General features: G+C 41.2%; 2 protein-coding genes across 4 annotated transcripts in view; one reads left to right on the top strand and one right to left on the bottom strand.

The window, feature by feature from the left end:
* The window catches only part of LOC143277762 (uncharacterized), a 27,881-nt gene extending 5,360 nt beyond the window's left edge, over nucleotides 1-22,521 (top strand). Inside the window, exons 2-7 of the mRNA XM_076582665.1 lie at nucleotides 423-693; nucleotides 9,713-10,300; nucleotides 11,535-11,765; nucleotides 12,280-12,424; nucleotides 12,738-13,264; nucleotides 14,026-22,521. Coding sequence (XP_076438780.1) covers nucleotides 439-693; nucleotides 9,713-10,300; nucleotides 11,535-11,765; nucleotides 12,280-12,424; nucleotides 12,738-13,264; nucleotides 14,026-15,207 — 2,928 coding nt within the window. The 5' untranslated portion in view covers nucleotides 423-438 and the 3' untranslated portion in view covers nucleotides 15,208-22,521. The remainder of the gene's footprint in view (nucleotides 1-422; nucleotides 694-9,712; nucleotides 10,301-11,534; nucleotides 11,766-12,279; nucleotides 12,425-12,737; nucleotides 13,265-14,025) is intronic.
* The window catches only part of LOC143274992 (transcription elongation regulator 1-like), a 54,087-nt gene continuing 47,446 nt past the window's right edge, over nucleotides 21,054-27,694 (bottom strand). For all 3 annotated transcript variants that reach the window (XM_076579039.1, XM_076579045.1, XM_076579055.1), the window contains exons 20-21: nucleotides 24,864-24,924; nucleotides 21,054-23,588 (exon numbers count right to left, since the gene is read on the bottom strand). In XM_076579039.1, coding sequence (XP_076435154.1) covers nucleotides 23,448-23,588; nucleotides 24,864-24,924 — 202 coding nt within the window. In that variant the 3' untranslated portion in view covers nucleotides 21,054-23,447. The remainder of the gene's footprint in view (nucleotides 23,589-24,863; nucleotides 24,925-27,694) is intronic.

Here is a 27,694-nt window from a genome sequence, read left to right as displayed (position 1 = left end):
AAATCTGTGTATTTTTCCTTGTACACTTACCTGTTCTGTATCCACCTTGATTTGGAGGAAGAATGTGCCTCTGTTCAAGGTCTCTTGCAAATTTTTTTTGCTATTATGCAGATTGAAAGTCCAAATCTAATTATATGGTTGACTTGTTGCCCCTTTTGTTCTAAGCTGTAGAGGCATAATTGTTTTCAGGTATTCTTTGCTGAGAAGTAAACATTCAAAGGTGAGGATAAGACAGACGGACAAAAGGATTGTCACATTGTTTGGTTGTTTTCAGGTGTTCTTCTTTGATGAGACGCAAACATTCCAGTAGGATTATCAATTTGTGTGAATTGTTTTCAGGTATTTATCTTCTTTGCTGACATTCCAAGCAGAGAATAAGCCAGTTGGGCCATAGGGTTATCACATTGTGCAAATGTTTTCAGGAATTTATCTTCTTTGATGAGACGCAAGCATTCCAAGCTGAGGATGGGATTCAGAGGGCGATCAGGTTTCATGGTGTGTGTGTTTCTGGGGACGGCGGTGTTGGTGGCCATCTACTATGCTTGGAGCAACTACTTCGGCTCTGCCGCCCGAGTCAGCTATACGTCGGTGCAAGGGATAGGCCCAGGTCATATGGAGCAGTGGGACAGGGAGCGGCAAGTAGGGATCATTGAGGAACCTCCCATTGGCCTCAACAAAGAAATTGAAATGCAGGTATGAATTCTGACGCTTTTTCCCCCCAAAATAAATTTAGATGCTGGTATGAATTCTGTTGCTTTGGCATCAAGTTCAACAAAGAAATCAAAATGCTGGATTCTGTTGCTTTGGCCTCAATGAAGAAATCAGAATGCAGGTAAAAATTGAAATGGATGCACAGATTATGTTGTTTTTCCTTCAACAAACAAATTAGAATGCAGATATGAATTCTGTTGCATTGGCCATGACTAACAAACTCAGATGCATGTAAGAATTCTGTTGCTTTGGCCTCTACAAACAATTTGAAATGCAGGTAATAATTCTGTTGCTTTTATCTTTAAAACAAATTAAAATGCAGGTAAATATTTTGTCACTAATTCTGTTACTTTAGCCTTGACAAACATATTGAAATGCAGGTACATATTGTTGCTGTGGCCTCAATGAACAAATTGATATGTAGGTAAGAATTCTGCTACTTTTGCCTATACAAAAAAAGAAAGAAAAAAAAAGAAAAAAGAAATGTTGGTATGGATTCTGTTGCTTTAGCATCAAGAAAGAAATTAAATGCAGTTAAGAGTTCTATCACTTTTGCCTATACAAAAATATTGAAATGGAGGAATAAATTCGGTTACTTTTGTCTTGACAAAAAATTGAGATAGATCATAGAGGCATCAGTTTGTTGCTTTGGCCTCGAGAAAGAAGTTAAATGCAGGTAAGAATTCTGTTGCCTTGGCCTCAACAAAGAAAGCTATATAGGTAAGTATTCAGTCACTTTAGCCTCCACAAAGAAATGAAATGCATGTATAAATTCTATTGTTTTTGGCCTTGAATAACAAAGTAAAATGCAATTACAAATTGTCACTTTAGCCTCATCAAACAAATTGAAATTTGAGTAAGAATTCTGCTGCTTTGGCTTCAGCAAAGAAATTAAATGCAGGTAAGAATTCTGTTGCTTTGGCTTAAAAAAAAAGATATCTTATTCAGGCAAGAATTGTGTTGCTTTGGCCTGGACAAGTAAATCAAATGTAGATAATAATTCTGTTGTTTTGGCTTTCGAAAAAAAGAAATCTTATGCAGATAAGTATTCTGTCACTTTGGCCTCCACAAAGAAATCAAATGCTTGTAAGAATTCTGTTGCTGTGGCCTGGACAAGTAAATCAACTGTAGATAACAATTTGGTTGCTTTGGCCTCAACAAAAAACATGAAATGTGGGTAAGAATTCTGTCACTTTGTAACCTACCACAATAAATTCAGTTGTAATAGATGATTTTGTGTACCTGTTTCCCAATATTTATGACTTGACTTTTCACATGTAGTGTACTGGATTTGTGTGTGTGTGTGTGTGTGTGTGTGTGTGTTTCTTTCAAACACTGGGAAGAAAAAGGTGGGGCAGGAGAGAAGAGGGTAATCTATCAAATATATTCTTCATGTATGTTACATTATTGATACATTTTGGTCGAGAGTCAAGAGTAGTAAGGGAAAATCACTCGTACTCTTCCTCTCCCCACCAGTCTGTGTAATGGCGCACACTACATGCAGAATTAAAACTAAGTTTGTTTTGAACCAAAGTCTCCTTGTTCTTGCTGTGCATGCAAGTAACATAATATGGTGGCAGCTTGTGGTTTTCTGCATCTGACTGTTAACCTAAAAGACTGTGAGTAGGTTATTTATTCATAGAAATATTGATTTCTACACTCTCTTGTTCCCGTGTTTTGTGGTGACCTCATTCGAGAGAGCATTAGTCCTGTGGGTATTGCTGATTGCTATTCTGTGCTGTGACTGGTATTGCTGTAGGCGAGGAAGGCTGTTTTGACTATGTACTGTTTGAGTCCTGCGTGGATTGCTGAACTCTGCAGAATTTGTGAATGAATCTCCATTTCTTCTGGTACACTCCTGCTGCATACTTAGTGCTACTCTTCTGATATTACTTACCCGTTACACACTTTACTTCATTTTGTGACACAATGGCAGATGAGAATGCTGAAGGTGGTGCTAACCCTCCAAATCCTAATGGTGGTGAAGTTTATCGTGAGCATGGGCACAGTGCTTGTGTCAATCCTCCCTCTCCTCTCAGTGTGAAAAAAGGAGCCCCTGAATGGAAGCTATTCAAACAAATGTGGGACAACTATTGTGTTATAACCCGACTTCAAGAAGAGACAGAACCCTACAAGAAAACATTGTTTCTCCACACCTTAGGCCCTGAAGGATTTAGTGTGTATAATGGCGTGCAACTTCCTGAGCATCACACTGTTGCTGACATTCTTGTTGCCTTTGATAATCACTTGATAGGTAGAACCAATGAGACCTTTGAGCGTTACAAATTCAGCATGAGAGATCAAAAGCCTGAAGAATCTTTTGAGGATTACGTCGCTGCTTTGCATATTCTTATCAAGACCTGCAACTTCTGTGAGCATAACAAAGACTTGCTTCTTCATGATCGCATTGTGTTGGGTATCAGAGACAATGCTACAAGAGAATGTCTGCTTCAAGAACTTGATCTGACTCTACAGGCTTGCATTGACAAGTGCTGTGCAGCTGAGAGCACTTCACAACAGTTGAAGTCCATGAAGTCTGAGGAAGCTTCAGCCGAAGCTAATGTTGTTTCATCAAAAGGTCTGAAGAAAGGAAAGAAAGGACAGCTGAAACAGAAATGAAAATTTTGTAACCAGACACATAAAATGAAGAAGGAACATTGCCCTGCCTGGGGTAAGACTTGCAAGCTGTGCAAAAAGAGAAACCATTTTGCCGTCAAATGTAGGCAGAACACTAAGGTTCATGCTGTTGACTCCGATTCAGCTAGTTCAGACTCTGAAGACTGAATCATGTCTCGCTGTATCCTCACAACAAGGGAAGATTATCAAGGCTGAGATGATAATCAAAGGTGCTACTGTGACATGTCAAATTGATTCTGGAGCCAGTGTAAATGTGATAAGTTTTAGGCATGTCAAGGGAATTAAGCTTGAGCCCTGCAAAACCAAACTTCATATGTACAATGGTTCAGTGCTGATACCAAGAGGAAAAGCTGTGCTTACTGTGAGAAACCCAAAAACAGGCCAGAAGCTCAAGGCTGAGTTTGTTGTAGTGAAAGAAGATTCCACAACGCTGATCGGCAAGAAAACTTCAGAAGATATGAAGCTCATTATTGTGCACTACAAGAATTTTGAAAGTGTTGCTAAGATTGACTGTGACTCTGATCCTCTGTTCTCTGAGTATGAAGACGTGTATGGAGATGACCAATGTGGTCTTCCTGGAGTAGCTCATATTCAAGTCAACGACACTGTGTCACCGGTCTTTTCTCCCTCTTGCCGCATACCACATGCTTTGGAGTCTGAAGTGATTGCATTGATCCGAGACCTGAATAAGTCTATCAAGTGTGAACACCACCTACTACCAGTGATGGAAGACATCCTTCCAAAGCTCAACAACACCAAAGTTTTCTCTAAACTTGACCTGAGAAATGCTTACTGGCATGTTCATCTGGATGAGGAATCCAGCAAACTTACCACATTCCAGACTCCTTTTGGACGGTATCGCTGGAAGAGAGTTCCATTTGGTACGTCCGTGAGCAGTGAACTGTTTCAGAAATGCCTGGACCAAGCACTGGAAGGTCTAGATGGTGTTATCGGAGTGTCTGACGACATCATTATCTATGGTGAAGACACTGCGTCTCATGATGCAAACCTTCGAGCACTTCTTGAGAGATGCCGCACCCTTGGTATTCGACTGAATCCAGAGAAGCTTGAACTTCGCAAGAGCAAAATCTCTTTCTTAGGACATTTGGTCACCTGCGATGGTCTCAAGATCGATCCTGAGAAGGTCAAGCCTGTACTCAAGATGCCGAAACCTGAAGACATGGTAGGTGCACGTCGTTTCTGTGGTTTTGTCAACTACCTATCCAAATTCCTGCCAAGACTCTCTGATGTCTTACAGCCCAAAAGACAACTCACACACTCTGAAGTGGAATGGACATGGACTGAAACCCATGATGAAGCTTTCGCAACTGTGCAAAGACTTGTTACTACAGCACCTGTGCTAGCATTCTATGACCCGAAGGAAGAACTTGAAATCCAATGTGACACTAGTCAGAGTGGACTTGGAGCTGTTCTTCTCCAGAAATGAACATCCTATAGCCTATGCTAGCCGTTCCCTAACTGAAACGGAGACAAGATATGCCCAAATAGAGAAGGAACTTCTTGCTATCGTCTTCGCTGTCGAGAAATTCCATCAGTACACATTCGGCAGAACTGTGAAAGTCCAGACTGACCACAAACCCCATGAATCAATCCTGCAAAACCCCCTGTCCTCTGCACCAAGACGACTTCAAGGAATGATGCTGCATATCTGTAGCTACGATGTCCAGGTCCCCTACAGGAAAGGAAAAGAACTACTCGTTGCCGATGCCCTCGTTCATACATCGACCAGCAAGGAAAGTTTGAAGCAGAATTCGAGCACATCAGCATGGTTGACCACCCTACCTATCAAGAAGAAAAGACTGCAAAGGCTGAAGACAGCAACTGAACAAGACTCTAGTCTACAGAAAGTGAAATCTGTCATCATGAATGGCTGGCCACAAGATAAGTCCAACCTACCACTTGAAGTGACCCCATATTTCAGTTTTAGTGATGAACTGACTTCTCAAGATGGTCTGATCTTCAATGGAGAAAGAGTTGTTGCTCCTACTTCCATGCGCTTAGAGATGAAGCAAGCACTTCATGAAACTCACAGCGGAATTGATGCCTGTCTGAGAAGAGCAAGAGAATGCCTGTACTGGCCAGGTATGAACAAAGAACTCAAGAACTTCATCTCGACTTGAGAAGTATGCCAGACACATGCATCTGCGAACCAACCAGAGATGTTGAGCCCCACGAGATCTCCTCTCGCTCTTGGGAAAAGATTGGCTTGGATGTACTTGAATTTGAAGGCAGAGACTGTCTGGTAACTGTGGACTATTTTTTCCAATTTTGGGAAAATAGACAGACTTCAGAACACAAAATCGTCCTCTGTCATTGACAGACTGCGATTCCACTTTGCTAGGTATGGTCTGCCAAGCATTGTTGTTTCTGACAACGGACCACAATTTACATCAGACAGATTTAAGAAATTCTCTGAGAAATATAACTTTGAACATATTCTTTCTGACCCATACAATCACAAGAGCAATGGAAATGCTGAATCTGCAGTCAAATCAGCAATGTCCCTGATGTTGAAGAACAGAGGCAAGGACCAGTTCTTAGCGCTCCTGAACTTCAGAAATGTTCCAAATCAGAGTACAGGAACAAGTCCAACACAACGTTTCCTGAATCGTCGCACAAGAACTTTGATTCCAACTTCCAAGAATCTCCTGAAGACAGAACTCCAGACCTCTGAAGTTGAAAAACTGAAACTGCATCAAAAGAAACAGAAGCTGAACTTCGATAAATGCGCCAAAGACTTACCACCCTTGCGTGAAGGTGATAACGTCGTCATGCAGCCCTTTGCTCTTGGAAAGAAGAAATGGTCCAAAGGAAAGGTCATAGCTCGTGATGGTCGATCATACCAGATCGAAACTGAAAATGGTGCTGTCTACCATCGAAATAGAGTTCACCTGAGAAAGACTGAGAAGCTGATTCCTGAACCTCCTCATGTCTCACCTGACCCTGAACCTGGTGGATTCCCCTGTGCCTGATCAGCTTGCTACGCAACATCCTGATACTGTCCAGACTGAGATGCCTGAATTCCGGTCAAAGCCTGTGTCGAGCCCTGTGAAGTCCGTGCCAGCTCCTGTGCCAACTCCAATGCTGACCCCTGTGAAGTCTCCACCCTGTCCCAGTCCCACCAAGATTCCGATCCGTACTCATTCTGGTCGTGCAATCAAGAGTACCAAAATGAAAGACTTTATCTATGCTTTAAAGTGACTGTATCGTTCATGTCGGAAAACCGGTCGTGTCAGAAATGTCGATCGTGTCGAAACGGTTTTGTAATTTTGGTTTCATTATTTTTAGTTTTATTTCTCACTCGTTTTTCATTGTATGTCCATCTTCTTGAAAAGAAAGGGGATGTTACATTATTGATACACTTCGGTCGAGAGTCAAGAGTAGTAAGGGGAAATCACTCGTACTCTTCCTCTCCCCACCTGTCTGTGTAATGGCGCACACTACATGCAGAATTAAAACTAAGTTTGTTTTGAGCCAAAGTCTCCTTGTTCTTGCTGTGCATGCAAGTAACATAACAGTGTATAATTCTTGACATTTCACAAGCGTTCCTGCCTTTGAGTTTGAGGCAACTGTTTTCCATTTTCGGGGTTGGGTGTATGTTGATAATATTTGTTTCTTTAACACTTGTGACGAACACGTAAGAAATAAGAATGTATTAAACCATTGAGACAGATATTTTATCAGTAACATAAGGATGCTATTATTAAGTTAATTTCGTAGTCCTTGAAGGTAAAACTAAAGTGTCAAGGTTAGAATGTGAATTATAGATAGCATTATGTCTGTCTCTTTGTTGTTTCTCTCCCCTCTATTTCCGTGCACATGCACACACATAATATTTTTCTGGCTCATGCACACACGGTAGCTTATGTGCACGATGCATGTATATGCTCTTGTTTAAATATTTGCTCATTTAAACAAGTGCTTGGGCAGAGTTTAAAAGTCCATTTCTCTAACCAATCAGTAGTTGTGTCTGCTTGAAATGCAATCAACTTTTTCTTTATATGACGTGTTTGTTGAAGACTTCTGTGCAGCACAGTTGGGGAATAGCGTACAGAAAGATTAAAAGGGGACAGGCGGAAAGGATCAGTCATAGATGTGGAGATGAGTGTGTGTATTCTTCCCAGAGAGGTAGTGGTCTCAGATTTGAGATTGACAGTCTTTGCATTCTCGCTTTTTTCATGTTCAGAATATTCATAGGAGGGGATTGTGTATCATGCGAAATGATCATTGTGCTGTGATCAGCAGAGCGTTGCAAAAATGACGAGCCTGGGGTGTATATTTAGCTGCACACAAACATGAGTACACATTGTCATACACACATAGGCACATGCACATGTATGCACATGTATATACATATGCACATGCATGTATCTACACACACACATAGGCACATGCATGTATCTACACACACACACACACACACACACACACACATACACACACCTCTCAACACCCCCCCACACCCCTCACCCTCCACCTCCACACATTCATATGCGAAGCCATGGTGTGTCATTTCGTTTTCAAGGATTTGTGTCATGATATTAATGCCAGTGCTATTCTAACTTGTTCTACCCCGCAGCTACATGCCTGCTTCAACTCCCCTGGACCAGCACTACATGAGACCACTGCAGATAAGACAGGGTGGTTCACTAAAACAGTGAAAATTGATGGAAAATTATTGTTTTAATCAATCAAAGCTTTGTTTTCACACTTCTGGAATCAGTAAACGGTTCAGTTTAGAATGCCAACTGTACCAAGCAAGAATGAACAAAATTACAATAGTGTGTTGGTACGAGAATACTTGTAACTGGTCCACAGAGGGAATGATCATGGTACGAATTATCTTGTACCTGGAGTAGAATGAATTAAACCTTTGCACAGCCAAATTCAGGCTGTTTGTTTGCACTGGCTCTGTTACTTGTGTTATTGGGGATGGCTGTGGAGTGATATTTCCTATCAGTAGATGGTATGTTTGAGTTGTTTTTTCCTTTAGTTGCAGCTGCCACATACACTTAAATAAATGGGTCTTTACTAGTATGGCTGTTTTTACCCCATAACTTAGGCAGCTGTACTTTTTTTTTCCAGGGGTGTGCATGCTGGATTTGTTCATGTTCCCATAACCCACCAAACACTGACATGGATTACAGGATGTTTAACATGTGAATTTGATGTTTTGCATCATGAAGGGAGTTCAGGCACAAACTTGTCTGCAGATATGCTGACCTGGGAGATTGAAAAAATCTTCACTCTAACCCACAAGATACAGCCAGAATTTGAGACTAAGATCTGCCTGTGAATGTAACCTTTAGTGCTGTTTAGAGATCTTGTTTTCTTTCTTGTGGAATTCATGGTGCTGCTATTAGAAGAAAAAAAAAACATATCCAACCAAACTTGACAAATATACTTGAATTTCATATTTTGATTGATGGATTCAGTGGGGGCAAAAAACAAACAAATAATGTTATGAGCATTGTCCCATTTGATCTAGCAGATAATTTGATACCAAATGTAAGCAGAGTTGCATTGGCAGAATTAGCTCACATGTTGTCCACCCATTGTCACATTTGTATGGATAATTTTAGGAGATACTGCATCAGTAATGCATCATCCATCACTGAAATGAATCGTGGGAAGTGATAATACTGAAACAGCTTGGAAGAAGGAGGCAGAAAGAAATATTTCAGAATTCATAAGAAAATGATGGGTGGTTAAAGCGTTGGACTTTCAGTCTGAGGGTCCCGGGTTGGAATCTTGGTAACAGCGCCTGGTGGGTAAAGGGTGGAGATTTTTCCAATCTCCCAGGTCAACATAATTACGCGCAGACCTGTTAGTACCTGAACCCCCTTCGTGTGTATATGCAAGCACAAGATCAAATATGCAATTAAAGATCCTGTAATATATGTCAGCATTCGGTGGGTTATGGAAACAAGCATGCACACCCTGGAGTGTGGCTGCCTACATGGTGGGGTAAAAATAGTCATACATGTAAAAAGCCCACACGTGTACATACAACTTACAAGTGAACTTGGGGAGTTAAAGCCCACGAACAAAGAAGAATAAGAAAGTGAACCATGAACAGTCTTTTTGTTGTAGACTTTAATGAACACCCTTGGAAGTCATTGTCTCTTATTTTAGAGAGCTGGCTGATTTGCCAGTTATATCTAATTTTTGATTTAAAGCTTTTTTCTTTTTTAGGCATTGGATGTGGCATATATGGATCAGTCTTCATGCTTTGATACCTCCTTGAAACTGAAGCTGAAACTTTGAACAACAAACATATGGTATGAATTATTGAATTGCCCTTTGACCATTGCTATGATTGACATTTTGTCTCTTGTTGCAGATGGCCAATGAACAGTGGAAGAAAGCAAAGGCATTGCAGGACCGCATCGATGAGGAACGTATCGCAGAGGAGAAGGCCGCCCAGGGCTATGGCAAGAACATTGACAACACCCTCAAGAGAAAGAACCATGAGGACAGGCACCAAGACCAGAAATCGTCCCACCCTCTGCTCTTCAGGGAGGCAGACTCGACAGACGGGGAGTACTTCTCCAAGCTGGAACGCATCGTTCACCTCGACCTGAAGGGGGCCCCTCCCCTGGTGTCGTACCTGGAGAAACTGTTCCCCCTCCTGAAAACAATGGGGGCCACAGGGATTCTGATGGAATACGAGGACATGTTCCCTTACTTTGGCAACCTGTCAGTGCTGGCGTCAGGCAGGGCATACTCCCTGTCTGACCTGCAGCGCATTCAGACTGCTGCCAAGGACAGCGGGCTGGAGATAATTCCCCTTGTGCAGACCTTCGGTCACATGGAGTTTGTCCTCAAGTTCAAGGAGTTTTCAGGTCTGCGTGAGCATGACTATACGCCACAGGTTCTCACCCCAGTCAGAGGGGACTCCTATATGCTGATATACAGCATGCTGGAGCAGGTGGGTTCTTTTGGGGGTGTTGTTATGGTGTGTTTGGATTATTTAGTTTAGTTTTGGTTTTGGTTTTTCGTAAAGAGACATTTATCATCTGAGTAATCACAGAATAATACAGGACTAAAGGGCTGTACTGAAAACATGCAGAAAGTATATTGAAATTCCAGAGACATTTTGTACTTTTTTTCATTATCGCAATGTTGTTTGGTCAGTTGATAATTGGACAGCATCACTACAGGTTTTTATAAAAATTCTTATATGCTTTTATGATTAAAACACTTAGCACACTGAATGCCTGTGTGTATTATGTGTTGTGTTGACAAAGACAATGAAGGACAGTCAGGGAGGAATTGTTCTCACTGGTATTTTACATGCTTGATCACGTCAGTTGATACCTTAAAAAAAATTTTTTTTTAATATTTGTTTATAAATGCATGTTATTATGTGTTGTTGTGACTGTACAGCAAAGGACAGAAGACTACATGCAGTGCATTTTGAATAATGGAAACTGGAAACTGAAAAAAGAAAATTGTAGGAAAAGATACTGTGTTCTCTTTGTTTTGTATTCCTTTTTGTTGATTGTTTTTGTTGTCTGTCTGTTTTAACAACGAACAGGTATGTTTATTCCCGTCACTTGTTGCAGTGTGTGACCATGTTTGACTAGTGTGCTGTAAACCCCATGTTCACTGCAGCAGCAGGAACACACCAAGGAAGAGGAGTCTAAACAAAGGATAGGAAAAAAATAAAAGCTTCTATTAAAAGTCATTATTTGAACCAGCTGCTGTGGCAAAGTGGTTTGCGGTGTGGACTGATGGCTGTGAAGATGCAGGCTCTAGTCCAAGCAGAGGTGGGTTTTTTTGGCCCACGGCCGATTATACCCAGAAAAGATTGGGAACATACAATCATTTTTCATCCACTTCACAGATGCGTCTTTGGGTGTGTTGCTCTAATTTCCTCACCGAACTGCAAGTGTCTGTATCTCTAGGGTCCGGTTAATGCCAGGATACCATTATGAAAGTAAGCACAGAGTACAGCTTTGGAAAACAGCCAATTGGCTTATGTATGGCATAGGTAAAAATGGTGATATATTTGAAAGCTTCATTCACAGAACAGAAGGAACAGAAGCTGAGGAGGTTTTCTTGTCATATAAATATACTAATATTATCGTGTCAGTGAATGGCTCTGACGCTTGGTCAGACTTCTACATGTTACAGTTGATGAAAGTATTTTTCTGTGCCAGGTTCTGAAAGCTCACCCAGAATCACGCAGAATTCACCTGGGCTGTGACGAAGTGTACGGCTTGGGTCAGGGTCAGAGCAACACCTTCATGACGAGCCAAAGGATGACTCCAGGAAAGCTCTTTCTGCAGCATGTGGCCAAGGTGGCCCGACACCTCAAGTCCAGCTTCCCCGGCGTCCAGTCCCTCATCTGGGATGACTGGCTTCGCTCACTGCCCTACAGTGATCTGGCAGTAAGTTTGCTGTTGTTTGTCATGGGCTGTTTTGTGTGTGTGTGTGTGTGTGTGTGTGTTTTATGAACGACATTGTGACATTGAATACTAGTTGAAGAAGTTGATGTGATACTAGTGGGGACTTGCTTGAGCTTTGGCCTTGCAGGTTATTTCATTCTTTCTGTTATGATTTTGGATTCTTTCTGTTATGATTTAGGATTTACTGTGGATACCCTGATTACATCACACACACACACACACACACACAGACAAAATCGGACACAAACAGGAACACACGTACATATAGACATCACACACACATAGACAACACAGACACAGACACATGCATGTGCATACACACACCCACCCAAACACACACAGACGCACACATACACACACACAAACTCACACAGACAACACAGACTCAAGACACACACACATGTGCACGCACACGCACACAAGTCATTCACAGATCCAGACTTCACATTGTGTGTGTGTGCGTGTGGGTGTGTGTGTGTGTGTGTGTGTGTGACAGGACTCTGAACTGCCAGGCCTGGTGGAGCCAGTGGTGTGGTACTACCAGCATGACATCTTTAACCGTGTGCCCCCCAGCCACCTGGGATACCTACAGCAAACTGTTCTCGGGCGTCTGGGTGGCCTCAGCATTCAAAGGCATGTGTGTGCAAATGTGTGTTTGTGTGTGTGTGTGTGTGAACATTGTGTAATTGTGTGTCTGTGTGGATGTTGTGTTTGTGTGTATGCATTTGGGGTGAAGGGGGGCATGGGGGGGGGGGGGTATATATTGTACATATGGATATATGTTTTGATGTATGTATACACTGTGCTTATGTGTGTGTGTATAATTTACTAAGTACATTTTGGTGTGTATATGTAACATTGATGTCATGTCTCAAGTATAATATCATGTGTTTTGTAAAGCAGTTTTCTGGACAGAGGGCTATATATATATTTATTATTACAATTCTTATAAAGGGGCCACGGGCAGCGCTCAGATTCTGACCAACGCCACAGTGCACCTTGACAACAACCTGCAGTGGGTCAGCATCATTCGCAAGTTCGGCATACAGGCCAGCGGCGCCAACAAGATCAACTTCCGCGGCATCATGTTCACGGGCTGGCAGCGGTACGACCACTTCGCCGCACTGTGCGAGCTTCTCCCCGTGGGGCTGCCCTCGCTCTCCCTCAGCATGCAAGCGCTGAAGAGTGGGGGGTTCGGTCGCGAGGAGATGAAGGCGGCGGGGGACGTGCTGAAGTGCTCGAACCCCTTGGACTTGGAGTTTCCGGCACTGGTGAAGGGCAGCTGGGCAGTGACACAGGACTGCAGATTCCCAGGCAGCCCAGTGCTGTATGCAGTGCAGCAGCTGTGGGGCATCATGGAGGCGTACCGCCGCGACAGGGGGCTGCAAGAACGCATCTCTGGCTGGATGACCGACTTTCACGTCCAGCGAGGCATCTCCAACCCAGGCCAGATGAAGACCCTAGTTCCAAAACTGAACAAGGTCAGAGACTGAGAGAGAGACACAGGGGGAGAGAGAGAGAGAGCTTTGGGTGGGTAAATATAGATTTATATTAATTAGGGAACAGGCAGGGTGAAAACAAGTGTGTCATTGTGAAAGTGAGTGTGTTGTGTTAAGTCAGATGTTCTTTGTTTGCCTGTGTTATTCTTCCACTACCCACCCACCCCCAACACATTTGTTTGCTTGTTGTTAGTAGTAATTAAAAGAAAAAAGAAAAAAAAGAAGAAAATTATCAACGTTCCAATTCCTGTTCCTAGATATTGAACATTTTGATACAAACAAACAAAACTCTTTGCCAGTACACAGCTAGTTTTTGTATGATCTGAACTGTTTCGCTTAAAGTGCATGCTTCTTGGTAATGTGTAACCATCCATTTTTACTTCTTCCTGCGTGCTTGTATTTGTTCACAAATTTAAACTCATTTATTTAGAAGCATTTTGTAACAAGTAAGTTTTTGGATTCTGTTAGTCTGTGTGTCAAGTGTGTGATGCAAATGGCTTTATGCAGCAGGCTTGTGTAATCTGAAAGACAAATGCCTTGACCAGCATCAAAGGTGTAATGGATGGCCCAGGCGAGAACAGTCCCAGCTTTATGATTTGTCTTTGGCCTTACTTTGGAATGATGGACATTCTGCATAGTACTGTTAAGGCCATTCCTATATTTGATTGCTTATGTGTTCATGCATGTTGTGTGCTTTGTGTGTGTGTGTGTGTGGTCAAGCATCTGTGCTTTTGATGTTTCAGGTAATAACCAGACTTAGAGAGACAATCAGTCCCATACGCCGTGATCTCACAGAGATTTACGACAAGTGGACTGTCGATGAGTGGATTGCCACCAACATCGAGGAGCCAGTAAACCACCTTACTGACTTGCACACCAAAGCCAAGAAACTTCTGGAACCCAAGCACTGGCCTGCACGCCCTTTTCCAGATCCCAGCAGCGCCCCCAGCAGGACGGAGGGCCAGCCAGAGGCAGTGCAGGTTGGAGGTCAGCCTGGTCCTCATAACGTGCTGCCTGTCAATGCCAGACAGCAGATGAACCCCTATGGAGTTAATGGTCAAGGTCAGGTCAATGTTGCACACGGCAGTGCCAGACAGCAGGGGGTAGGGATGGTTCCGAGACAAGGCACTGGTAGCAAGAGTGGTCTAGGCAACCAAGGAGTATTGTCTGGCACACTCTTGAAAACTCCAGGTCCATACCTGCGTGGAAGACCCAGCGGCCCCAGCAAAATGCAGTATGCTGATCCCAAAGCTGTCAAACCCTACGTTCAGAATGCACAAAGGCAGCAGCCAGTGAACTATCAGGTGGTCCTGGGCCAGAGCGGGAAAGGTCAGCAGGAACTGAGGCAGTATGTGCGAGGACTTCCACAGGCTCAGAACCTTCCTCAAACTCACATCCCACCTCCTTCAGGACAGAGTCAACACAGGGTGAATCAGAATCTGCAGGGGGCTGTGGCCAGTCGCAACGGCCAGCTTCAGAACCAACACAGTTTCCTCAATCAGCAAGTCCAAAGGCCTCAAGGGCTGGGACAGAACTCTCAAAGGCTGCAGCCAAACCAACAAGCACAAGGCAGCGTCAATCAGTACAGGCCGCTCTCTGTCGAGGGACCCCCCAAAGGGGAGCATCGACCCATAAGCTTGCTGCAGCAGGTACCCCCTGCCCGAGGCCAGAGAGGAGGAGGTCAGGGGGATGAGAAACCAGCAGTAGACACCAACAGGCAGCACAGTCAGCTCAAGTTCCCTGATGATAAAAACAAAAACTTGAAAAGATCAGATCTGAATGATAATGGGCAGGAAGATGCTGGCATTTTGGATGCCTTCATTGGACGAAGATATAAACATGGACAAGAAATAAATGACAAGTTTGATGACCACAAAATGAGGAATACAGATGATTATAATGATGATGATGATGAACAACTGTAATTTACCTGGTTGCTGCAAGATTCAAGCAATACTGGATGCCTGGAACACATGCTGCTAGTGTTACATGCATGTTTGCCGGCCTTCGTAACACACAGAAATATATAAAGTGTTCTAAAAGCATATATTTATTAAGGTAAAAAATAAAAGTGGAACAAAATGAAACACAAGCAAGTCAAAGCATTAACCAAGCTTTGCACAATTTAATGAAACTGATATTGAACAGTCAGCAAGCAATGTTTTTCTTTGTGAAACAAAGGCACATAACTTCAAGATAATATGTGCCTGTCTTAACAGAGAACAACAAACTTGTTTGCTGCTTTCTTTCTCTCTTGGCCTCATGTACCTTTGGTCCATCAGCAAGGTGGAGACAGAATGTAAGATTGACTGTCTTGCATTGTAAACAGCGAAACAGTGTATTTTTGATTGGGATACTCATTCAGTGAGGGTGTTTGTGACCTGAAAAAAGGTGAATTTTCTTTTCCTTCTGGTTGTGGGTTTTTGGGTTTGTTTTTTCTTTGGGGAAAACATTGTGGGTTTTTGGGTTTGTTTTTTTCTTTAGGGAAAACATTTAACTTGGAACATGAATTCTTTCCATTGGTATGAAATAGAATATGTAACAATGCATATGATAGATCAGTCGGGTTGCTTTGATAGTTTGTACATGTTTACTTATGTGGACTAATGACAAATGAGGGTTAGATTACACGACTAGGATGCAAAGACTTTGTCACTCAGATGCTTGAATGCATTCTGCATTATGATGAATTATTTTTTATAAGATTTCTGTGAGTCTTGATTTTAAAGCACCTGCAGTGTTTTCATTTTGTCTGAATCATAACCATCAGCTCAGCTCCTTAAATCTGACCCATGATGATATGGAAAAAAAATATTGGGTCAGATATTCCTGTCGGGTACTGTTGAAAACATGCTGATCAGATGCAGTAGACTGTTATTGCATACATGTATGCATGCTCACACACACACAGTCACACACACACACAGACACACACACACATACATAAAGATTGAACTGGTGGTGTTGAGCTGTGTACAAGAAAGGAAAAAAAGGTTTCAGGCCCAAACTGTATGATAGAAAGTTGTCGAATTCTGGGAGGTAGGAGAAAAGGAGTGACAGGCCATGTTCCAGTGATGAGGGGGGGGGGGGGGGGGACTCATGTTGGAACAGCATGGGTGGCATGGTCCAGTTTCCATTCTCCAGTGAAAATCAAAACATGGTTAGCATAAAGTTGTTTGTTTTTGAAGTGGTGGAATCCATACAAATTACAATGTATGATTGGTTGAATAGTAAAAAAATAAAATGAAATGAAAAATATGAAAAGAAAGCTACATTCACCACAGGAATCAGTTGGTGACTAACCTTGTGCTCAGTTACTGTGATCTGTGCTTGAATCTTTGTATTTTTTTTTATGGTTTTTTAACCTTGTGCTCAGTCACTGTGATCTTTGCTTGAATCTTTGTTTTTTTGTATTTGTTAAGTGCTCAGAATCAAGCATACTTTCAAAGACCAGTTGATGTAAGACTTTCCTTGCAATAAATGTGGTTGGCAGCAGTGCACAAGATAAATGCTGTAGCAGTTTGATCTAGGAGGGGTTGAGGTCAGGGCTGGGATCTGGTGGAGGGGGGCTGGGTTTCTGGTGGAGTTGTCCCAGAGTTGTACTGTAGTGATGTGTTTCCTATTTCAAGCATGCTCACATGCTGGTGGCAAGGGCAAGGAGTACATGCACAAAGAAACGAATGCGAGGCGGGAAGTAGATTTTATTCTAACATTGCAGCGAAGTTGCTCTGAAGGCTTCTTAGACTTGACTTGCTAGAACATAGCCACTCTTGCCACGAGGTGGACAAAAGAAATGCACCTTCCTAGCCCGTCTTGCGAGAACCATGCCTGCTCGGCATGTAAGAAATGTGGTTCAGGATTTGATGTGGATGGCCGTGGCAAGGGGTTGACCAATACTGTATTGCTGAAGGCCTTGCTGTATGCATGGTAACTGGTGATGAAAGCACTGAGATTTTTGTCTCAGTGGTTCAAGATCTGCGGTTCAAATGTTAGCAGTGCCTCGAGATGTGAGGTGATAACAGTGATGATGCTTATATAGCACCTATTCTCAGTTGGAGACCAAGCTCTAAGCGCTTTACAAACACAGGGTCATTTGCACAACAGGCTGCCTACCTGGGTAGAGCCGACTAATGGCTGCCATTGGGTGCTCATCATTCATTTCCTGTGTCATTCCAGTCAGGTTTAAGTCATGTCTGCATGCACACTCAGACATAAAACATTTAACATGTATGACCATTTTGTTTATTTTCCCCGCCATGTAGGCAGTCTTACGCTGTTTTTAGGGGTGTGCATGCATGCTGGTTATGTTCATGTTTCCATAAGTCGCCAAACTATGACATGGATTACAGGATCTTTAATGTGCGTATTTTGATCTTCTGCATTCATCTACACACAAAGGGGGTTCAGGCACTATCAGGTCTGCACATATGTTGACCTAGGAGATCAGAAAAATCTCCACCCTTTACTAACCAGGTGCCATTACCAAGATTTTTGAACCAGGGACCCACAGAGTGAACATCCATTGCATTGACCACCCGGCTATTGCGCCCACCAAAGTGTTTTGTGGGAGATGTTTGTGACTCCCAGGTCACTGTGTGTGTGGATTTTCTGCAGAAAGGTGCTGACATGTGGAGCAGAGAGGTAAGGTGTTGACAAGATGTGGAGACTGGTTCCCTTGTTGTAAAAGGTTTACTGCAGCCAAGCAGTATCTGCACTATGTCTGTACCAATGCTCTTTTGTTTCAGGAACGTTGTAAGCAATTGCAGTGCCTGTGGTGGTGTGAACAAGTGAGATTAATGGAAAGGATGGCAGTCTTTCAGGACTGTGGTCACAGAGGTAGACTAGCACACGGTTGTTCCCGTGGGGTAGCTGTTGCAAAACCATTTTTCAGAGGGTACCATTAACTCAGTTATTTTATATTCAGTCAAGTTATAATCTGGGAAAGTTGTAATTTAGTACACAGTCATAATTTACATATCAAATCATTTTCATTGAGGACTCTCATGCCAATATCAACCTATAGTCTATCACTTAACCCTCTCACTTCTCTTTGAATCAGTGAAACCATCACTCATTGATGTCAACTGAAAGTGAATTCAATCATGGAGTGATGAAATCTGTTCTGGTGAAGTGTTGAACGATTTCATTACTGTTTGCACACAGTGTAGCTCTTACAAAATTTCATTTTACTGCAAATGAGAGTATTTATTTGCATTATGTTTCCTTGTAATTTTGTGTAAATTTATACTTCTTACATTCTTCATTATTATCGTTGTCATCAGTTGTTTTTGTAATCACTTAGTACATGTATTTTTGTTTGAGAGTTGAAATTCTGTTGAAGTTCCTCATAATTTCTTTTAAGCAGAGTATATAGATTACAATTGTCCAGAGATGTCTTATATTTTTTATAGTATTTTTCACCAGATGTTGTGATTTTAATTGATCAGTTGCTTTTTTTGAAACATTCCATTTTTTTTTTTTTTTGGTTTACAGTTTTTGGTATGTCTTCTTTATAAACTTCTATCATGGTTTACTTGTGGGTGATCTTTTTTAATCCAAAGGATAAACTCATGATACAGTGTTGGTTTGTGTAATGTGATGAATGCTATTTTGTTCATTTGTATTCAAGAGATTTTTTTTTTTATTACCTTAAAAAAAAAAAATGCACTGTATTGAGTGGGATAATGTATTTTTGCCAAGTTCTTGCTTTTTCTATAATTTATAACAATAAAATATAATTATCTTTTGTTAACTGATTCAAAGTACTTACACAAAAGTTGTGAGCTATTGTTTTTCAGGAGGTTGAGTTTGTCCATTCTGCATTTTTTTTTTTTTTTTTTTTTTGGTGGGGTGTGGGGGTTCTGTATAAGTATATAGCCTTTTTTTTTTTTTTTTTATAAAAATGTATTTATTGTTTTGGCTTCGAAGTCTCTCTTTTTCTCTCCTTTATTATGATTTTTTGTTATCTTGGGATGATAAACTAAATGGAAGGGCTGATGTCCTCAGCACAGCGTAGTCTTTCTTGCCCAAAGAAGCTAAATGGTTAAGATAATGCGTCATAAACTGTGTTTTGCATGGGTCTTGGTTTGGTTATTAAAAAAAAAGAAAAAAGAAAAGATGTGACAGTTTAGTGTTGACATGGTAGAGCATTTGTATGGTTTGACTGTCCTGATATGGCCTTATAGGTCTGCTGGATTATAAGCAGCAATAAACTCCCCAGTTCAATTTCTTTCAGAGTACAGTTTGATTCATGCAGTGTAACAAGTGTTTGGATTTCTGTTGTATATGCTCAGCTTGTTTGTGGTTTTTTTTTCTTTTTCTTTTTTTTAATTATAACTTTTTAGTATTTGTCTCTTTTGAATTAAAAAAAAGAATTAAAAAAAAAAAGAAAAAAAAAGCAGGGACAGGGTTGATGTGAAAACCTGAACAGAAATCCAGCAAATATTGTTTTGGAAGATACTAATTCACCCCTTGTTTGATCCTCGCAGCTGTGCTTTGTGCACTCAGAAGAAGCAGAGGAGCGGGGAAGGTAAATGGAAATGTTTATATGGGCAATTGTTTTTGTTTTTCCTGTGCAGAATATTGTTGTGTTTGTTGCATTCCAGTTGCACTTGCTCATTTACCTGTGATGGCATCACAAAGACTAAAAGTGAAAAATGAATGCAAAGCCAGCCTTTATTTTCTTCCCCCCCTCTCCTAAACATAGATGAATGCTTCCCATTTTTTCCACTTTTGTTTTATGCATGCGTGGCACATTGTGTTTTATACCTTCATGGCATGTTGTTTTATGTATGTGTTACAGACTGCGTTATATATATTAGATTCCAGTAATTATACATAGTTGATTAAAAAAATTTACTTTAAGGTCATTTTAGCTAGATGTTGAGGCATGCTGGATAATTACATGTTGGGTGACCGCATTAGCAGTAAAATGGTACTCTTATTCTCCTTTTTGTAAACACTTCACATGGTGAACATATCTGTGTTACACTGTGCTCAGAAAAAGGCATTATTTCATGTCCCAAGTTTTTTCAGATATTAAACTTTGTCAAGACAAAAACAACCCCCCCCCCCCCCCCAAAAAAAAAAAAAAAACAATAACAAAAAAACACCACCACAAAGTATCATTATGTTACAAGTTATTGTTACATATTAAACAATTTAAAAGGCAATCAGATGCAGCTGAAACATTCATCATGTAAAACAGAGACGGAACAAGAAGATACGATGAAAATAACAAAGAATGCATGCACAGACAACATGTGTTCTTTTGCTTCCAGAAGATAAGTGGCTACATAGAATCAGCATCACTGTGTACCGGTCATGATCTCATAGTTTGTCAGACAACCTCAATGCTGCCCAAATGATAGAATTAACAATTTAAAAAAAGTTAATGTTCAGATTGAGCACTGATATTTTGATACTTTCTTTCAACCATGTTTTGTACCAATGATGAACAGGTACAGCATGACACATCAGGACCTGTCTAAATACAATGTGTTATGCTTTATACAGTCATGTTTTGCAAGGGTTAAAAACTGATTTCAGTGCATGCAGATGGTGGCAACTGAAATGTTTCATGAGTGTCCTGTCCATATGATCCCAGTGAGTCAACTCTGGCAGTCAGTTAAATCATTGCACACAAAATTAAGGATAGGGGATTGCACTGAAAGTTGATGTGATTGTGAACTCTTGTCACTGCACAAAATGAAGTGGGTCTTCAGAAATGGAAATCTTATTATGGATTTTGCAGCTGGTTTTACAGTGCTAATTTTGATTTTTTTTTTTTTTTTTTTTTTACTTCAAAGTTTTATTTCAAATATGCACTCGAAAGGATGGGTGAGGATCCCCCATAATTACTGTTCAGAAAAAGAGTAGAATTTTTGTCATCCATGTCACTTTATATCCTAATCCAGCTGCATTGGGATAATAGGATTGTCAGAGGTCTGGCTATCAACTTTAGCCTGAAGTTGGACTATGAACGGTTCCACAACTGCACCAGCTTTGTGCTAGTGTTTTGAACTTGGAACAAAGTCAGTCTGTTGTTTATCCATGTTAGCAAGAATGAAGCCTACATCTATTCAGCTTTATTCAGCTTATGTATGGGTTCGTGTCATTTTTCTTTGTTGCTTTATATATATATATATATATATATTATATATATATATAAATAAGTGTGTGTGTGTGTTGACTCCGTTGCTTGAAATATATTGCAATATGTCTATGCCATGTGATGTATCTTAATGAAAAGTTTACATGTTTTAGTGTGTATTTCAGTGTGCGCATTCTTTAACTCAAGAGAAAACATTCAAATTATACCAGTAATAAAACAAGAAAAACTATTTTTAAAAAAGGAAAGCAAGAACAAAACAGTGTCCCAATTCCTATTTCTTCTTTTGATGTGCTAGTTTTTTGGTCAAGCTCCACTTGTACAATTTTTTCCCCCGTAAGTCCATTTTATGTATTAAAAAAACCCCTAAATGTCATAACTTCGCATTTGCTGGTTTGCAAGATGTGCCAAGGCTGAACAGAATAGTTAAAATATACATTTATATACGCAAGAGTAACATGAAAAAAATCTCCAAACATTCCCTAACTCACTTGGGATGGTGGTTTTCTCCCTTGCTTTTCCATACAGAACTCTGCAGTGCCATGTGTGCACTGCACAACTGACATATTTTTTTTGACACTGAGAACTAGTGTCTAAAATTCTAGAGATTTAGACAGGTAGACAAGGAGGGGGAACAAACCTATGTTCCAATTTTAGAAGAGAGAGAGAGATATCTATCTCCTTCTGGGAGTTACAAGCAACATATACTGGATTTCTCCACTCTGTGAACAATGGACATTTTAAACTCTCCTTTCAAGCATAGAGTTACCCCTCTTCAGCAAACATCACAAAGCCAACTAAGTTCTGCCTTGAGCAGTTTTTTGTCCCCCCTGAAAGAACTGGACATCTAATGTCTCCTTTCTTCAAGTTGTCACTGACACAGGCACACTGACAAGAACATTCCAACACATGCTCAGTGGCTGGTGAAATATGCAACAGACTGCACAAGTATTTAGTTATTGTCCTGTTTGTGACAGGCAGGATTGGGAAACATATACTTTGTGTTTTCTGGATTTTAATCAAATTATTGATCAAGATATGTAATTTGTTGTAGTTTGTTTTGTTGTACAAATGGATGCATATGTTTGATTGGGTTCAAAAGTAATAAACATTTTCCTTCAGTGAATAATCTTTTACAGCTTTCCTCTTTTAATGAGAGAGAGAGAGATAGAACGCAAGCAAACAAAATACAATTTTATTGATAAAATTTATTAAACTTCCCCCCCCTTTTTTTTCAAAGCTTGTGAGAGTGAGCACTAACAGCAAGCCAAAACAATGCCTTTGCTGATAAATCAATGATCTCAAGTGAACATTTTGCAGGACATTAATGCATCCAGAAGCTGAAATTACACTCAAGAAAAGCAAAACAATAACTTGTGAACAAATAACTCCATGAAACCATGTCTCACCCCTCACGTTCCTCAAAAAACTGATCGACGCTTTAAAGACATAAGGGGAAGTACAGTTAACTTGAGCTACAATGTGTTTGCTTGCTTCAAACAAGTGATGATACAGATTTTCACCTTAAAGACAAAAATTATGACTATTACACAATCACTCTTCTATCTAGCTGATGGTGAAAACAGAGACAGATCAACAGACTATCCTTGCTTTTAACAACAGAACGGACTGGCTACAAATGTTAACAGAAACTAACACAGTTTTCTTACTGAAAGAAAAATTATCATCATCTGTAGTTGAGGAACTGGTGTGGTGGGAGGGGAGAGGGGGAGGTTGTGCAAACCGCTGCCTTGACTGTGCTGATGTCCACAAATCAACAATTATCACCTTAAACCACATCAATACACTATAAGAACATTCACCTGATGAGTTGCTGAACAGTTAATAGGTGTTAATATATAATTCATTCATCTTGACATATGACCACACACACACACAGCACTATGCACGAAAAGATACTGAAGTATCAAGTAAGTTCCTTCAACACCTGTCTCACTCTGTTTCACCCACACCCCCTTTCCCAATGCCCATCCTGTAAAAAGTCAACAATACCAAACTGAACAGAGTAAGACTAAAAGGAATGACAGGAGCAAATCACTTCCCACTGCGTCGAGTAGGCTCTGATGCTGTGGGAGGGGGAGGCGGTCCTTTTCGTTCCAGTTCTTCAATGTGCAACATCAGAATCTTGTGTCGGTCCTCAGGTACACACTCCAATGTCAGATAGCGCTTGTCGTTCTGCAACAAAGCACACCCACTTCTTACACCCCATGTCATGGGGTAATAGCATTCCATAACCCACTCCTCAAATTCTGTGCCATTTGGTATTAACGTATCATGGCCTACTCCTTACACCTTGTACAATGTGATAATTATATACCATAACCCACTCCTTGCATTCTGTGCCATGGGGTAATAACATATGACCCACTCCTTGAATCCTGTGCCATAGGTAATAACATACCATAACCCACTCCTCAAATCCTGTGCCATGAGGTAATAGCATACCATAACCCACTCCTTGCATCCTGGGCATGTGGTAATAACATACCATAACCCACTCCTCAAATCCTGAGCCATGTGATAATAACATACGATAAACCACTTCTCAAATTATGTGCCATGGGTTAATAGCATACCATAACCCACTCCTTGCATCCTGTGCATGTGGTAATAACATACCATATCCCACTCCTCAAATCCTGTGCCATGTGATAATGACATTACAATAACCCACTCCTCAAATCCTGCGCCATGTGATAATAACCTACTCCTTGCATCCTGTGCCTTGGGGTAATAACATACAATAACCCACTCCTCAAATCCTGTGCTATGGGAACATACAATAACCCACTCCTCAAATCCTGTGCCATGGGGTAATAACATACCAAAACCCACTCCTCATATCCCGAGCCATGGGGTAATAACATACCAAAACCCACTCCTCATATCCCGAGCCATAGGGTAATAACATACCAAAACCCACTCCTCATATCCCGAGCCATAGGGTAATAACATACCAAAACCCACTCCTCACATCCCGAGCCATGGGGTAATAACATACCAAAACCCACTCCTCATATCCCGAGCCACGGGGTAATAACATACCAAAACCCACTCCTCATATCCCGAGCCATGGGGTAATAACATACCAAAACCCACTCCTCATATCCCGAGCCATGGGGTAATAATTTCCCCATGGCTCCGGATATGAGTGGGTACTAATAACATACCATAACCCACTCCTCAAATCCTGAGCCATGGGGGTAATAACATACAATAACCTACTCCTCAAATCCTGAGCCATGGGGTAATAACATGCAATAACCCATTCCTCAAATCCTGAGCCAAGTGGGTAACAACATACTATAACCCACTCCTCAAATCCTGTAATAACACACCACAACCTGTTCCACACATCCAATGTCTCTGAATTAGATCAAAAGAAATTAAGTTGAACTGAGTTAACTTCTCTAACTCAAACGCTCTGTCAGATGAATAGACTGTACACACCTCCAAAATCTTTTGAACTTCATCCAAGTGTGCAGGGTTTTCTTCAATCATCTTCCTGGACCTAAAAACAAAAACAACAACAAAAAAGACTGTTAAAAGGAAAAAAAAAATGCTGGAAAGACTGGAGAAACAGGGGAGGGTTGGGGGAAGGGGGTGGGAGGTGGGGGGTTACAAACACACCCACACAAGCCTTTGCAAAAATGTATGCTTATATTAACCCCTTGCCTGCTGAATGCTTTAAAAATTTTGTCTTTCCACCAGCCGCAGTGGCAAAGTGGTTAGCTTTGCGGATTGACGGCTGGGAGGACGCGGGTTTTTTTCGACCCGAGGCTGTCTCCTACCCAGAGTTGAGTGTGCTATGGGCTTAAATGGGGAGACTGGGACCACACAGTCGAGTGTCATCCACTTCACGGATGCGTCTTTGGGCGTGTTGCTCTAATTACCTGACCAACACTTCAAGTATCTGTATCTCTCTGGCCTGGTTAACGCTGGGATATTATTATGACAGGAAGCGTAGAGTACAGCCTAGTCATACAGTCCCAAACCAAAATGGACCTCCATAGCAACACTGTCATCCTCCTCCTTCATCATCAATATAAACAAAACAGTCTCTAAGACTGTGGCCTTTCATGCCCTGTTCTCATGGTGACCTCAAGTTTTGATACCACTCCACTTCCGTGCTTGGGGCGAGTCCTGTCAATGTCTTCGGTGTCGGTAGATTCATGGGTGGGGGTTGTTTGGGTAACGTGGTGGTGGTCTCCACCTGGGACGGATGGTCACTCAGTCTGGCTCCGCGACTAAGCCATTATATGTCGCTAGTAGGGGGCTTAGTAGGTGGTGTCCTAAGTACGTTAAATCAGAACAGGCACCACTGAACACCACCAAAGTGACTCAGCAGCAGCGCAGGGTCTCCTCTGGTGTGTGGCCTCCAGGAAACCTGATGGTTCCCTGCAGACTGCCGATGCTGGAACTGTGACAGACCAGCCCGGGTGTGGCCGTGTATGGGGGAATCTAAATGAGCGGTGTGAGAGTAATGCCACTGAAATGATGCAGATGATTGGGCAGCACAAAAAAAAAACCCACAAAAAAAACCAACTTTCCTGTGTGCCAAGGAAAAACTCCAGGTTTCATAAATGCAAAAAACAACAACAAAAAAGCGTGCACTACCTCCTCAAATACAAAGATATATCCTTGGAATTTTGCATGATGATTGCTCATAAAAAAACTTAAAGCAGATGATAAAGTTTATCATAATTTCATTGTATAACTGTTCTTGCATAATTCTAAGTCAAAGAAAATGTCCATGAAATGGATTGGTTAAAAATTCTCTGCATAACAATTCAGAATTTCCAGTTAAATTTTTTTCGTTGGGTGCCTGTGGCTAAATATCACACCAGAGCTTGATGGGAGAAGAAATTCACCTGCCAGTTTTGTGTTGGCATCCAGCCAACAGATACTGCCATTCCCCACTGGTGGCCAGCTTGACTGACCACCCCTCTCATCATCCCCCTTCCCTTTCCAACTACAAATGTAGAATGACAGTGCTTGTGCTGGCAACTGGTTCATGGTCACTGTCACTTTTCTCCTGCTCTGCTACAGACGCAGACTGGTCAGTCTCAAGCACAAAATTTACATCAGTGTTACATTCACTCTTGTGTCTTAAACTGGATGCTGACTGTTATCACCATAATCCAAATCTGCACATGAATCATTACCCTCACCACTACACAGGCTTTCTTCCCCACTGTCCATATCTTTCAGTATTTCCTGAGCTACTTCTAAGGCTGTAAACCTTCAAAAAAAAAGAGCTGAGATCGATCTTTGCAACACACCATTCTGACAAACTGCTAGTGACTTCAGAATTTCCTAATGCCAATGAGTTATACAGTACAGGCTGTACCAAGTCGAATGGATGTAAACAATCTTAAAATATTCTGGAAGACAGGGAGAAATAAAGTAAGTTGCTTCCCTTCAACTATCAGCTGTGAACTGCTAATGAAAATTGCACGTCAAAGATAAGCTCTGTAGGCGTATAACTGTGCAAGAAAAGGGACACACGTCTGACGTCCAATGCCAGGCAATGGGTTAAGAAAAAAACAAAACAAAACAACAATAATAAAATGAAATAAATTTTCTCAAATTCAAAGTTCACAAGACAGAGCCATTTGTTTCCTATCATTTTTTTTTCTTTTCAAAATAATAGGAACTTGATTTCCAAACTGTACAATCTTAAGGCCAGACACGGTAGTGAAATTTTGACCAAATCATGATTTTTTATGATTTTCGTTTTTTCGCATAATTTGCTTCTTCAACATCTAATCTTTATAGTCATTTTCATATTTTGTACTAAATCGGTCGCAAAAGGTGTTATATTTGCAAATGAAAGTTGCTTCCTGATGTTGATTTTGTCTGAATTTTTCAAACATCGTCCAAAAGTGTTGATTTTACACCTTAGCAACGTATACTTTCATTTCCCGAAGCCTATCATATTGCATATCAACAGAAACAGCGTCATCTTGTGAATGCACAGACCCGGTTCTTTTAGTTGTTGAAACGGACTATAAAACACTGCGAGCGATTTTACACACACACTGTATCGCGTGAACTTTCCCGAGTTTTTCCAAATAAGGGCGTAGAGTACTATGACTGTGCAGTTTCATTGATGTGACTGACACCAGTGGAAATTTCAGCCAATCAGATTTCATTCCGCTGGGCTCAGCCAGCCTTCGGGCACGCTCGGCTCCCTCCGTCGAGAAGCCAAAATGGCCGTCCAATAACAACAACATGCTGACATGAAAGTGTTTTTTCTCGTCAATTGTTGATTATTTTGC

Source organism: Babylonia areolata, chromosome 2, assembly GCF_041734735.1.
Source record: "Babylonia areolata isolate BAREFJ2019XMU chromosome 2, ASM4173473v1, whole genome shotgun sequence".
Taxonomy (NCBI): Eukaryota; Metazoa; Mollusca; class Gastropoda; order Neogastropoda; family Buccinidae; genus Babylonia; species Babylonia areolata.
The sequence above is the reverse complement of the archived record's forward strand: the minus strand, read 5'-3'. Positions and strand labels throughout refer to the sequence as shown.